We start from the raw sequence: 15,069 nt of genomic DNA, 5'->3' as shown, positions 1-15,069 counted from the left end.
TAGTGTTGATGCCGACTGGCAGGCAACAATCCATTGGGCGTATTGACAAAAAAAACTACTCCCAGCAGTCACTGCGCAGTACTACTATTTTCTACGGGAAAATAGTAGAGTCGGGGGCTGCTTGCCATAGTTGTCCTATCGACGGATTTATTTTATTTTATCGTGATAACAATTTTAGTATTGGTCCATCTATAAAGCGCACTGTATTATAAGGCGCCCTGTCTATTTTGGAGAAAATTTCAGACTTTTATGTGCGCCTAATAGTCGTGAAAATACGGTATTTACATATATATGTTCAATTACTTGAATATAAATATGTTAATTAATGTGTTGTCCCTTATTAAATAAATCAAACTCATATATTCCCGATATCATCACATAATCGGAAATTGGGCCAATTACTGCATTTTTTTAGAGGATCGGAATCAGGTAAAAGTGATTTGGTTTAAAAAATATATTGATTGGTTTTTTAAATTTTAAGGGATACAACACAACAAAATAACCAAAAATACAAAGATATTGGTAAAAGAAACAACAAGGTGGCGGGGGTGCTGGAGCCTATTCCAGCCAACTATGAGCAACAGGCTGGAGACACGCTGAATTGCTTGCTATCCAATCGCAGGGAACTAGGAGACGAACAACCATTTACACTCGGTGTGTGCGCGCGAATGTAAATGCAGTGAGTATTGCAAGTTACACTAATCCCTCAATTATCGCGGCTTCAACTATCGCGGTTTCACTACATGTTTTTTTTCTGGGGGATTTTTTTTATTTTTTATAAAAATGTTTTTGTAAGTTCATAAAAATGTGAAAATCCACGCTGAAACTTTCAATCGGAACCAACTCCCATGTCCTCCGCTTGCTACTAGAACTCAGCACTCAAGTAAAAAAAATAATAATACAATTATTATTATTATTTATTTATTTATTTTATAAATATGGGGGACCATACTTTGCTGTTTTTCGTTTATCGCGTCCATGTCTGGTCTACATTAACCGCGATAATAGAGCGATTACTGGAAATCATGGATAGCTCTGAAATTTTTATCGTAGGTACATTTTCACAGTGAGATATAATCTAAAAAGAAAAATCCAGAAATCACAATTTGTGATTTTTTTTTAAACAATTTATTTGTGTGATACAGCTGCAATTAAGTATTTAAACACCTGAAAAAAAAAATGATATTTGGTGCAGTAGCCTTTGTTTGCAATTACAGAGGTCAAACGTTTCCTGTAGTTTTGGTAGGGGATTTTTGCCCACACCTACACACATCAGTCAGGTTTCTGTGCTGTCGCTGAGAAACACAGAGTTTGAGCTCCCTCCAAAGATTTTCTATTTGGTTTAGGTCTGGAGACTGGCTTGGCTACGCCAGAACCTTGATATGCTTCGTACGGAGCCATTCTTTTGTTTTCCTGGCTTTGTGCGACGGGTCATTGTTATGTTTGAAGACCAAGCCATGACCCATCTTCAATACTCTGACTGAGGGAAGGACGTTATTCTCCAAAATCTCACATTACATTGTTCCGGTCATCCTCTCCTTAATATAATGGAGTCGTTTTCTCCCATGTGCAGAAAAGCACTCCCAAAGCAAGATGCCACCACCCTCGTGCATCACAGGAGGGATGGTGTTCTTGGGATGGTACTCCTCATTCTTTTTCCTCCAAACACGGTTAGTGGAATTCTGACAAATAAAAAATCAATTTTAGTCCCATCTGACCACAAAATCTCTCATGACTCCTCTCTTTTATATAAAGAATCATTGGCAAACTTAAGATGGACCTTGACATGTGCCTATTTAACCAGGGGAACATTTCATGCCATGCATTATATCAAACCATCCATTTATGCATTATCGACAGTCACCTTCAAAGCAAACGACCCAGGTCTTTTCAGGTCATAGACCAAGTATTCTCATGTAATTCTGGGCTGATTCCTCACCTTTCTTAGGATCATTGAGACCCCACGAGTTGATGTCTTGTTTAAGTTCCACCATCATGTTTCCTATTTTCTAATGATTGCTCCAACAGTGGACCTTTTTTTCTACCAAGAGGGCATGAGGTACGGCGAGAGTGTGTGTGTGATTCTTCACCTCTCTTAGGATCATTGAGACCCCACGAGGTGATACCTTCCTTTTATGGAGCTCCACTCCAGTTGCTCATGTCATGTTTAGCTTCTTCCATTGTCTAATGATGCATGATATACCGTATTTACTCGCATACAAGCCGCTTTTGTCGGGCAAAAAATGATGACAGAACCGAGGGTACAGCTGATTTGCGCTTAAAACCACGACAGGCATGAAACTGCAAGTTGACAACGCCATGACACGATAACGTCATGACAAAATGGCGCCGTAAAATTCAACAATTTTAAGGGTACGGCTTATAAGCGGGGGTGGCTTATATGCGAGTAAATATGGTAATAATGTGTTTTTCTTATTATTGTATAAAAAAACAGTCAGATGGACGAATGGTTAGCACGTCAGCCTCACAATTCTGGGGTCAAGTGTTCGATCCCAGGTTAGTCCTCGCTGTGTGGAGTTTACGTGTTTTCTGGGCTTTTGTGGGTTTCCTCATCCTCAAAACATGCATGGTAGGCTGCTTGAAAACTCTAAATTGCTCATGGGTATCAGTGTGAGTGTGAATGTTTGTCCGTCTCCTTGTGCTCTACGAATGGATGGCTTCCGTTTTAGGGTTTCCCCTGCCTGGTGCCTGTAGTTACCTGGGATATGCTCCAGCACCCCCTGAAACCCTTGTGAGGAAAACCGATTCGGGGAATGAATGAATGAAAAAGGCCTAGACTGCCGTCTTCCCTTTTAGTATAAAAATAACAGGTGGAATTATATTTTATTCCGTGAATAATTTCACACAAGTCACACTCCTGATTAAAATAAACTGTGACTTATAGCCTACAAAATACGGTACCTTACTTAATTTGTTATCCTTATAGACAAAATGTAACACTTACAAATAATTGTACGTTTTCAATGTTTGTTTTGGTAAAGTAACAATCGTTTAGAAACTGCATAATTTGGCAATTCTGCCTTCCTCCATATTTCTGGAATATTCATTTTATTTTGGAACTAAATGTGCTACCTATTGTCTCAATACTTAAGTGTGTGTTCAACTATATTAACCTTCCCCTTTTGTCCGCTGCATATAAGGATACCAACCAATACAGTGGTAGTTCTACTTATTCACGAATGCTTCTACATATGAAATATTCACGTTACAATTCAACTTTGATGTGAAACCTTTTGTTCCAACATACGAAAAAAACAATACAAATGATAAAATATCAAACGAAATCAAACATTCACCCCAAAACTTGAATACGCTTCGTGTATCCGGTATTTTATTTTGAAAATGCCGTGCTAGAGTTGCTTCCCTCATCTACCAACACCTCGCTGGCCTCTTCTTGGCCAAGGTAAACTACATCTCTATGATGTCGGAACTGGGGTTGGTGCGCTGTCGGCTAGCGGGTCTGCACCCGCGTGTGTGGCCACTGGTTCCCAACAGGGGAGCACGGCGCCAGCCCGACCCAAAAAGGACACACTCCAGGCGGAGGCCAGCACCGTTCCATTCACGGTAACGAGTACGGGTGGTGTTTCATGAATATGTATCTTTTTTTAGATGTAAACGGTGTGAAGCATGTATGAGAGCTGAATGTGGAGATTGTAACTTCTGCCGAGACATGAAAAAGTTTGGAGGACCTGGAAAGCTCAAGCAAACCTGTGTGCTGCGCCAGTGTCTTTCAGTAAGTTTGTTTCTTTGTTTAATGGAAAATAACAGTGATAAACAGGCTTTGAAACAGTGGCAGAGCTGCCAACCTCCGTCGACCCCATTTCAGGAGTACCTTTGTCCCATTTCTGGAGTATTTCCAGAGTGAATGCGATTCACGCAAAATCCTTATGATATATAAAAAAAATAAGCGTAAGACAATTTAAATCTAACTTTTATTATCATGTTTTATATTAATTGAAATAGTGTTTGCAAACTATTGAAGGACAGCATAATGAAAATTAGTTTATCTTTGTGTTTGGGTCCTTCTTTGTGTGTTTTACAGTCGGTAATTCCAACATGTGTCACACTGAAGTCGCACTTGCATATTCTGCAATGCGCAAATGTCGGTGCTTTTGGAGATGACTTCAACATAGGATATTTCGTCGAATGCGAACCAATAAACCTCTGCGAGTGTCTGGGTTTGTGATTAGAAGTGTCATCAAAATTACCATCCATTTCACTGAACCCGAGCAGGCATTTTGATAAGACTTACCAGTGCTGTGTAAGCCTACTTCCTTGAGAACAACCCCAGAAATGATAGGATTTGTTTCAAAACAAAATGAAAATGAAAACGTTAAAGCGATAAAAGCTACCTTTAAATCGATTCCGAATCAGTTGCCACGCTGAAGTCGCACAAGACGAATCATTCGTCAGAACTTGTAACTGTAAGATAAGATGACAAAGTCACTTGGCAATTGCTTGTTCATATTTTATCAGTTTTTGTAAGTATAGAAACACCGTTGTCATAAGAAACTTGCCTAAAGTTTGGTCGTTGTCATGGAGACTTGACACTGATTAATCAGACTTTGCCCAAAGTTTGGTCGTTACCATATAGACTCCACACTGATTAATCAGACTTTGCCCAAAGTTTGGTCGTTGTCATAGAGACTTGACACTGATTAATCAGACTTTGCCCAAAGTTTGGTCGTTGTCATAGAAACTTTACCCTGTTTTCAGATGAAACTTGATTTATCAGACTAGCGGAAGATAAGCAATCCGAATGAACACAGGTGCAAAACCTTGGGCATGCCTGTCATTTTGTTTATTGACTACCTGTAATTTAGCATTGGTCAATTGAAAACCAAAATTGGCAGGTCAACTTATCAGACATTGAACCACATTAAAAAAATGTTCAGTGAATAAGTGCTAGTCTTATAAATCACAGTTTTTAAAAAAATACAATAAATTGTCATTTTTGTGACTTTGATTTTCTTTTCTCGATGTCAGCCAGGACTTCCACTGTCTGCTCTTTGTGAAATATGCAAGGAGCCTAACCAAGATGAAACTGGAGATAACTCTATTCTGATGGAATGTTCCAACTGTGCACAAATAGTCCATCCTTCTTGCCTTATGGTATAATTTATTTATTTTTCTGATTTTTTTTGTACATTGTACACCTGCAAATTTGTGTTTTGGGAATTTTCATGACACAAGCAGTAACGTTTAAAAAATGTTGAGTAGGTTGAAAAGCAGTGTAATATGTTATACATATTCTACATTTGTGATTGAATTGAAATCAGAGCAAACTGGTTTGCACAGGAACCGTTTGAATAGGCGTTAGTCCGCAGGTTCTGTGTAAATGAGGACAGAAAAAAAAGAATTGTTGTATCCAACATTTTAATAATTTATTATAACTTTTGACATGCAAAATCAATTGGTTATTATTGCCTTGGGTAGAAACCATAATTCAGGGATGTTGATTTTTACAAATTTGTTCAAAAAGTTAGGGGCAATTTAGAGTTTTCAACTAGTTTTCAACATGTTTTTGGAATGTGGGAGGAAACCGGAATACCCAGAGAAAACCCACACAAGCCCGAGGAGAGCATGCAAACTCCACCCAGGACCTGGGATTGATTTCTCGATCTCAGAACTCAGTAACTGATATATAAATTTCTACAAGAAATTTTAGCTTCCCCTTGTTTAAGGGACACCAAAATATTGGTTCTCTTATAGGTGGGAAACAGAAGGAAAGTGTAGAGTATAGTTGAACAGGAAAATAGGTATTTTGAATGCAGGTATTACATTTGGCGGCGTTCCGGTGGTGTGACTGGTTAGCGCGTCGGCCTCACAGCTCTGGGGTCCTGTGTTCAATTCAAGGTCACGTCCACCTGTGTGGAGTTTGCATGTCCTCCGTGGCCGGGCCTGCGTGGGTTTCCTCCAGGTACTCAGGTTCCCTCCCACATTCCAAAAACATGCATGGTAGGCTGATTGGACACTCTAAATTGCCACGAGGTATGAGTGTGAGGGTGAATGGTTGTCTCCTTGTGCGCTGCGATTGGCTGGCCACCAATTCAGCTGGGATAGGCTCTAGTCGAATAACAAATATTAGCAAGCTCTGAAAGTATTGGATATAAAACCAAAAACGTTCCATCACTCTCGGATATTAAAAAAAACAACCACTCAAATGCCTGAACTGGGACAAAACTGTTAAATATGCTGATGCCACCTTAGTTTACAAAAACTTCCACCACAAACCTTCTCCACTGCAAGAATTTGAAAAAAAAATTCCAACAGATCAACAAGGAAGGACTGCTCTGGGGGTGACTGTAGTTCCCTTCAGAAAGAGTGCATTTAACCAAAGCACCTTCTCTGTTCGTGCCTCACATACCTGGAACTTAATATCAATTATCATACGTGAACTCCCGTCTCTGAACATCTTTGCCAATCATCTCAAAGCCTGGATGCTGGATGAACAACATTGTGATCACAATGCTGACTAGACCTGTACTACTTGTGTATGTCTCATTGTTTGTATGTATGTATGTGTGTGTGCATGCGTGCGTGCGTGCGTGTGTGTATCATGTGGGCCAGTTTTTCTGCCAATGGTGCTTTTCATAGAGTCAATGGGACAACGAAGAAGGAGGATTACCTTAAAATTCTTCAAGAAAACCTAGAGTCATCAGCCCAAAGGTTGGGTCTTGGGCACTGTTTGGTGTTCCAACAGGACAATGACCCCAAACATACATAAAAAGTGGTAATGGACTCAGGCAAGAATTAAGGTTTTAGAATGGCCTTCCCAAAGTGCTGAAGAAACAAGTCCATGTCACAAAGCCAACAAGTTAAACTGAAATGCACCAATTCTGTCAAGAGGAGTGGTGAAAGATTCAACCAGGAACTTGCCAGAAGCTTGTGGATGGCTACCAAAAGCTCCTAATTGAAGTAAAAATGGCCAAAGGACATGTAACCAAATATTAGCTTTGCTATATGTATATTTCAGACCTAGCTGATTTGGTCCCATTTTCAGTTTACCCATAATAAAGTCAAAAATGAATTAAACTTCATGATTTTTTGCGTGACAAAGAAGTATCTTTATCGCTCATTCTATCAGAGAAAAAACACATTTGTAGAAATAACTGGAAACTCACGACAGCCAGGACATTATGTTCTATACAAGCTTGCATTATTACTTTTTTTACAGTATTTTTTACACTTTCACTACAAATAAATATCTGCTCCAAATATCAGTAATTGGCTTCCTCTAACTACTAATAATCGGTATGGCTCTTGAAAATCAATATCGGTGATTCTCTAGTATTAACAAGGTATTTCTTTTATGAGTGTAATATTAGATCTGCAAATCTCAAAGATAGTCTTACGGGCTTATTATGGGGCTCATATTAAGCCAGTTCTACTAATTTTAAGCATTACTTACTTTGTTATAGGAATATTTTAAGATTAAAACTAGATAAATATGACTGGTGTTAAGATCTTTTCCATCTTGGATGGATGTATTATTTTAAGAAGCCATACCAAAAAATGTCTTGTTCAATTGGCATAGTTTTTTATTTCTTGTAAGTAAATCTTATTTCAATTCATTTTTTACTTTTTTAGAATTGACATTTTTTCCAGTGTTCATATTTTGAATGCTGAGAGACACTTACAAATCAGGTATCTTGTTTTTTTTCTCCATTCATTTTAGGTTCGGGGTGAAGGAATTATCAACCAAGACCTTCCAAGCTGTTGGGAATGTCCAAAATGTGTCCAAGGACTCTCTGACTCCGAGGTAACCAGCTGATAAAACGAGTTATGTGCACATATTTCATTTTGAGTCTACAGTATCTCTCAAAAGAGATTCCACCACTCTCATTCTTGCATTTTTTTTTATGATATCTTTTCATGGGATCACACTGAAGGACTAACAATTTAAAAGACAGTCATACCTCTCCTTACGAATCCCTCTCGGTACAAAGTTTTCAGGTTATGAAAGTTTTTTATATGCAAATGAATGACTACAATAAGATCCAAGTTACGAAATCCCCCAAACGTCAGGACATTACCATAACCATTATTTTATTTGGAAATTGACGCAGATGCATTGATTCTTACTTTACAATCTCGTTACACTCTAGTGGTCTCTCATTGGTTGTCTCACAACAATCACTATCCATGTTTCAAGACTATCTTATGTACTTTTGATGGCCATTCGTCATCACAGAGTTCTGACGTCTGTTTTTTTGTTGAGTTTGAATAAAGCGGCTTCTTCCGTTTTTATCATCATGCCTCCCAAGAAAATTACCAGTGCGAATAAAAGGAAGGGGTCAGCGAGGAGGACATTGGTCGAGTGGCACAAAAACGAACTCGATGGAGGAGCTGAAGGAACTAAAGTAAATGCAACACTCGGCAATACGGGGGGAATTTAAGGAGAAGGCGGACGAGGAGGAAGCAGCGAGCATTCTGACAGCAAAAATTAATGCTCGAGAAATTTCACGAAATTTCTGTCTTTGTAGAAAAAAAACATCCAGAAAGTGTGCACGAGTCGTGCAATCGCCCACTTTGACGATGTTTGTATGTTGCACTATAGAAACATTATTAAAAGTCGTCAAAGGCAATTGTCTTTGGATAGTTATTTTTCAAAACGCTCGTCAACTCTCACTGGAGAATTGCAAGTTAAATCCAAACAGCTAAAAACCTTTATTTTTTTGTCTCATTCATTCATTTTCTGAATCACTTTATCCTCACTATGGTCGCGGTGGGTGCTGGAGCCTAAACCAGCTGACATCGGGCCAGAGGCGGGGGACTCCCTGAATTGGTGGCCAGCCGATCGCAGGGCACGAGGAGACGGATAACCATTCACGCTCACACTCATACCTAGCTAGGGGTAATTTAAAGTGTCCAATCAGCCTACCATGCATGTTTTTGGAATGTGGGAGGAAACCGGAGAACCGGGAGAAAACCACGCTGGCCCGTGGAGAACAGGTAAGAACCAGTAGCGAGAAATAAAATGGGTGAAAAATTAAATTACAAAGAAATCATAAAATGTTATTGTTTGTTGTTGATCAATGTTGTTGTTTGAATTCTTAAATTTGCGCTATAAGATGTGTTCATATGCTTTCCCTCTGTTCCCTACCATTAGGTTCCTTTTGTTGGATTGGATTGGATAACTTTATTCATCCCAAATTCGGGAAATTTCATTGTCACGTTAGCAAGAGGGTGAGAATGCAGATACAGGAAAGGCATAGTTACACATAGTTACAAGTTAGACAATACAGTCGCAAAGGTCACAGAACAACAAAGCAAAAAGCACAAAGTACAAAGCAAAGCAAAGTACAGTGGTACCTCGAGATATGAGCTTAATCCGTTCCGGAACTGAGCTCGTATGACGAGATTCTCGTAACTCGAGCGGACATTTTCCATTGAAATGAATGGAAAACAAATTAATTTGTTCCAGCCCTCTGAAAAAACACCAAAAACAGGATATTGGATTGGAAAAAATGTTTTATTTCTTCTAATTCGCCATCTATTAACAAAGTAACACATAACTAGTGGTTTAATAGTAATAAAATGTGTTTAATCTAACTAAGATTGGGCAGATTTCGCCGACGGGAGACAGAGACGTTTGGGGGCGTGGGGTTCTTTTTTTTTTTTTCACGACAACGCACTCATAAACGGAACAAACAAATTTAAATTAACTTGGATTAATATATACGGACACTCAAACATACGTTTAATGTAACTTTACACAAAACTGAATTCTAATTTTGTTGTAATCTTTTGTTACCTTCGTTTTCCGGGTTGGCGGTTTGCCACGCCTCCACCCTCACGTTCGCTATCGATGGACTGTTTGCTGTTGTATTGCCTTCAAAATATTCCCAAAATGATGCACACAAATGTCCTCACAATAGGATAACGCACGACCACTTGCCAACGAGAAATAGTCTTTAAAGAACGATCGCGGGAGCTTCTTTCCTTAGAAAGAATAACAGGAAATACAATAGTTGAGCTTACCCACATATTGATTGTGGGTAATGAAGTTTTATTCTGAGAAAGGTTGCCATTGCCTATGGGTGTTGTGTGCACGAGTATACTTCATTACCCAGAAAGCCCTCTTTTTGCCCGCACATGCGCGTTGTGCATTTCCTGGTCTTAGGAGAAACTCGTCTGAATTAATCGTTCCGTGCTCGTACATATTGTTATACACGAAAGATATGCAAAAAAGACCTGGCTTGGTCGCATCACGAAATTTTGATCGCATGACTGGCAAATTATTCGATCGAAATTTCCGCCGTAAGACGAGAATTTTGTATGACGAGCGGTCGTATGACGAGGTACCACTGTATATGAAAAATCATTAAGAAATACCAAAATGCAATAAAAAAAAGACAGAAAAGCAGCAAAAACACAAAACAAGCAAGAGCGGACGGAGCTACCGCTACCGGCTGCCACTTAAGCGGCGCCATCTTGGTTGCAGTAGCAAAAACGGATCCAGACACAAGAAAATACTTTGTAGAGTTGGATAAAACTGGAACCACACACAGGAAGTCTTCCACAAGATGGGGAACTTCTGCAGACTGTGACCGAGGTTGAAAATATGCAGAGTCAACTCCTCGACTCCTTTTCCGGCCTGGTAAGCGCCGACAGCTCTTCCATATTATCGGGGAGGGATCTCACTTTCCCCTTAATAATAGATGGAATGGTTGGTCTGAAGTGTCGCTTCTTCTCCCGGCACTTTTGTCCAGCTCCGGACTTCCAGCGGCATTGAGGTGTTGCTCCTTCTGCTGCGGATTGTTCACAGCTAATCCCATGTGTATGACAGTGTAGGCATGGCTGAATGGTTCCAAAAAAGAAGTAGAAGAAAGAAGCCAGGCTAACAGAACAAAGAAAGTTGTAAAAACATTAAAGTATAAAGTACAACGTAAAGTAAAAAAAGAAAGGCAGTAAAACACAAAAAACAAATAAGGACATGTTATCTTGAATAGACATGATAAGTCGATGTGTCTTGACCTTCGAGGCAGAGGCTCCACCGAACCCCTGAGACCGACTCACCGAACCCCAAGGGAAAGTGAGATCCCTCCCCGATAAGATGGAAGAGCTGTCGACGCTTACCAGGAGTCGAGGGGTTGTTCAGCCGTGCCTCCGCTGTCATGCACGCAGGATCAGCTGTAAGCAGTGGGCGATAGTGCCAGGAGAAGAGACAACGCTCCAGACCAAGCATTCCATCATTGTTATGGTCAGATGGAGGAGCTGCCGGTGCTTGCTGGGCTGCTTCTGTGCTTTGAAGCTCCCCACCAACCTCTCCGCTGTTGCTGATTAGGTGATAGGACAGCTTAGAAGTATCTAGGCAAGGAAGATGATCTTTAAAATCTCCAGACTATGAGGGACTGTGCGGTAACCTCAGTCTCAGTCTGCAGAAGGTCCCCACCTTGTGGACTTCCTGTGTGTCAATCCAGTTTTTTACCTAGGTCTACAATTTCTTGTGTCTGTCTGGCTAATGCAACCAAGAAATTTCCCGAATACGGGATGAAATGAAGTTCTAACCTACTCCTAACATCTTGATTTTGAAAAAAATTAAATTTTATCTATAATCCTTACAAAGTGTGATTTATGGGTGTGTGAGTGTGTGTATGTTAAGATTCTCTCGCTATGTTTGTGCAAACCCTGCATCGTATAGAGTTGACATTACGGTGGCCAGAAACGGCTGTCGGTTCCAAACTGTGCATCGTACAGAGTTGAATTTTTTGTGGTGGCCAGAAACGGCCGTCAAATAGCCACGGATAGATTTTGAATGCTTGTTATTCATTTAAAGACATTCATAAATAATTTTCTTATTATTTTCCCTCATTCTTGTGTGTTTATCACATCTTCCATACAAAATTGGGAGTCTTGGACCTGTTTTAACGGGTTTAGTTGGTAGTTGTTGCGTCAATGGCGACGTCGTGGCGAGGAAAGGTGGAGTGGACTCGAATGCAGGGAAGCAGGCAAGGACGATGGGATGATTGCTCAACTGAAACTTTAGTAACTTAAACTGGAGGCAAAGAAAGTAACAAAACACTTGGCGTAACAAAATCAAACCTGATGGAGGAAATCACGGGGAAGGGAGGAACGAGGAACTTGGAACATGGAACGAGGAAACGTGAAAACATGGCAGGGTAATAAATCAGACGATCCGACAATGACAAAAAATATCAGTGGGGTTTAAATAGACAAAACCGGAACTAATTATCAATGATGCGCAGCTGGGCAAGAGGAAAGGCAAGCCAGGAGGGACAAACAAGGGTAAAAACATAGCACACAGGATAAAATGAAATAATAACCCAAACCAAACCTAACAACCGTGGAACAAATTAGAGAATTTACATATAAAATATAAAGTACTGCTCTACTTCAGAAATGTTCAACTTACAAAAAAATCTGGAAGCAATTAATTTCGTAAGTAGAGGTACAACTGTAGTCACTGTTGAGCTTGGATAATAAAATATTTATTGTGGCTTTAAAATAACTCAAAACACAGCAATGAATATGGGAAATGCTGCCAACAAAAGTGAGTGAAGATCTCAAAATTGTGCCAAAATCTCAATATTTTGTGTGGCCACCATTATTTTCTTGCACCGCCTTAACCCTCTGAGGCATGGAGTTCATCAGAGCTTCACAGGTCGCCGCTGGAATCCTCTTACATAATGACATCACAGAGCTCTTGGATGTTGGAGACCTCCCGCTCCCCTATCTTCCATTTGAAGATGTCCCACAAATGCTCATTAGAGTCTAGGTCAGTAGAAATGCTTGACCAGTCCATTACCTTTACCCTCAGCTTCTTTAGAAAGGAAGAGGTCGTCTTGGAGATATATTTGAGCTCTTTATCATTTGGAATATTGCTCCACGGCTGGGTTTACATGTTGAGGGGATCATGTTCTGCTTTAGTATGCGACAGTAAATGTTAGCATTCATTGTTCTCTCAATAAACTTTAGCTCCCAGTCCCAGTGGGAATGATCAGCCACAGACAACAATTCTTGACTGCAGGCAAGACACACTTGTATTTGTACTCTTCACCTGGCCCTACACAACAGACACCCAAAAGAAACAGAAAGCTCCACGTCCGGCTTGTGTGCATTTGCCTGTTTCGGGGCCCTCCGCCCACGAATATAACTGCAAGATCCAGCCAAAATGGACCTCGTGAGCTTAGACCAAACCCCCGCCAATCAACCAGCGCCACTCATGGACCAGCACAGCCAGGCGAGTCAATTCCACCTGACTGAGGTATCTCAGTTCTCACAAACACTACGCTCAATGCAGTCACGAGTCACGCCATAACCACCTGCACAACGGACACAATCAACCCCACTTGCATCCACCCACGCGACAGCCCCCCCGTCACTAGCGAGTCCATATGACGGCAACCGTGGCACATGTCGAGCATTCCTTGTTCAATGCAGCCTGGTATTTGAGCAGCAAAGCCTCACATGTTGCATGGACCGAGCAAACATTGCCTACCTCATCGCCTGTCTTTGTGGTGAAGCCCTGTCGTGGGCTAGCGCCGAGTGGGAGAGAGGCTCGAGGGTTCCTCGTATGCCGCTTTTATGGGGGAAATGCGTAAGGTGTTTGACCAACCAGTACGAGACAGGGAGGCAGCTAGAAGCTTGATGTCTCTCCGCCAGGGCGTCCAAAGCGCGGCAGAATATTCGGTTAAGTTTTGCACCCTCACCGCTGAGAGCGAGTTTAATGACAATGCCCTACAGGAAATTTATCTCGGGGGGGGGGGGGGGGGGGGGGTTAACGGAGTCCCTGAAGGACCAGTTGACATGCCGTGACGAGCCGGGCTCCCTCGATGCGCTCGCCAATTTGGCCATAAGAATTGAACGCCGACTCTGAGAACGCCAAAGGCAGCGGCGAGAAGGCTCGCAGGTGGGCCCCATACATGAGCCTTAGCGACTACCCTCAACGTCTCCTCCGGCATTGGTAACCCGGCCTCTCGGGGTGACGTCAGAACCCAATGCAACTGGCCGCACCTGGCTCTCGGAGGAGGAATGTTTCCATCGTTTGCGCTCGGCTTCATGTTTTTACTGCTGGCAGGTCGCCTTGTACGGACATGCCCAGTCTGTCCAGTATAAGGAAGGGCTCACCAATAGACAGGGCGGTGTTGGTGAGCCTCGCCACTGGAGAATCTTCCCGTCGTCTTCTGCTGCCGGCCTTTCTCTCCAGGGGGGAGACGCACAAGCACCGCATTGGTCGACTGGTGAGTGGACGAGAATTTTATCGACCGCTTTGTGGTGTCCCAACTAGGCGTAGGGACTCACCCATTGGGTAGACCTTTGAGGACAACCGCACTAAACGGGTGGCCCTTAGGCGGAGTGCAGCTGCCGACGGGGCCAGTTTCCCTCCGCTTATCCGGCAACCACCAGGAGGTGGCGTGTTTCTATGTGTTGGACTGCCCGGAGGCCCCATAGTTCTGGGTCTTCCTTGGCTGAGGGAACACAATCCGGTCATTGCCTGGTCAGGTCCCAAGGTGATGGCTTGGAGCCCAGCCTGCCAGTCAGCCATCATACCCACAAGATCCCCTCCAAGGCAAGAACCCCTGGACCTAGCCTCGGTGCCGGACGGTTATCACGACCTTGCACAGGTTTTTTTTCAAAGAACAAGCTACGGAACCTCCCTCCACATCACCCCTATGATTCTGCCATTGACTCTTGCCACGCTTGCCAAGAGGAGGCTTTCAGGGACCTCAAGTCCTATTTTACCTCTGCTCCCGTTCTCGCTCACCTGGACACTAAACTACAGTTTATTGTGGAGATTGATGCTTCGGAAGTAGGGGTCAGTGGGATGGGAAGTTGCACCCCTGAGTCTTTTTTTCCGTAGGCTGACTCCGGCTGAACACAATTATGGCATTGGGGACCGTGAATTGCTCGCGGTGAAACTAGCCTTGGAGAGGGCAAATCATCCATTTGTCGTCTGGACCGACCACAAGAACTTGGAAAATATCAAGTCAGCCCGGAGCTGAATTCTCACTAAGCCAGGTGGGCCATGTTTTTTCTGCAGATTAAATTTTACCTTGTCTTATATCCCGTTCTAGAAACATC

The 15,069-nt window shown here is 42.0% G+C and overlaps 1 protein-coding gene across 5 annotated transcripts in view; it reads left to right on the top strand.

Annotated features, from left to right (window-relative positions):
* LOC144076966 (lysine-specific demethylase 2A-like) overlaps nt 1-15,069 on the top strand; it is a 156,819-nt gene that overhangs the window by 103,484 nt on the left and 38,266 nt on the right. For all 5 annotated transcript variants that reach the window (XM_077604365.1, XM_077604363.1, XM_077604364.1 and 2 more), the window contains 3 exons: nt 3,631-3,754; nt 5,008-5,133; nt 7,700-7,783. In XM_077604365.1, the coding sequence (XP_077460491.1) occupies nt 3,631-3,754; nt 5,008-5,133; nt 7,700-7,783 (334 nt within the window). The remainder of the gene's footprint in view (nt 1-3,630; nt 3,755-5,007; nt 5,134-7,699; nt 7,784-15,069) is intronic.

The sequence above is a fragment of the Stigmatopora argus genome, chromosome 7, assembly GCF_051989625.1.
Source record: "Stigmatopora argus isolate UIUO_Sarg chromosome 7, RoL_Sarg_1.0, whole genome shotgun sequence".
NCBI lineage: Eukaryota > Metazoa > Chordata > Actinopteri > Syngnathiformes > Syngnathidae > Stigmatopora > Stigmatopora argus.
Note: the sequence above shows the minus strand (reverse complement) of the source record. Positions and strands in the feature narration are given on the sequence as shown.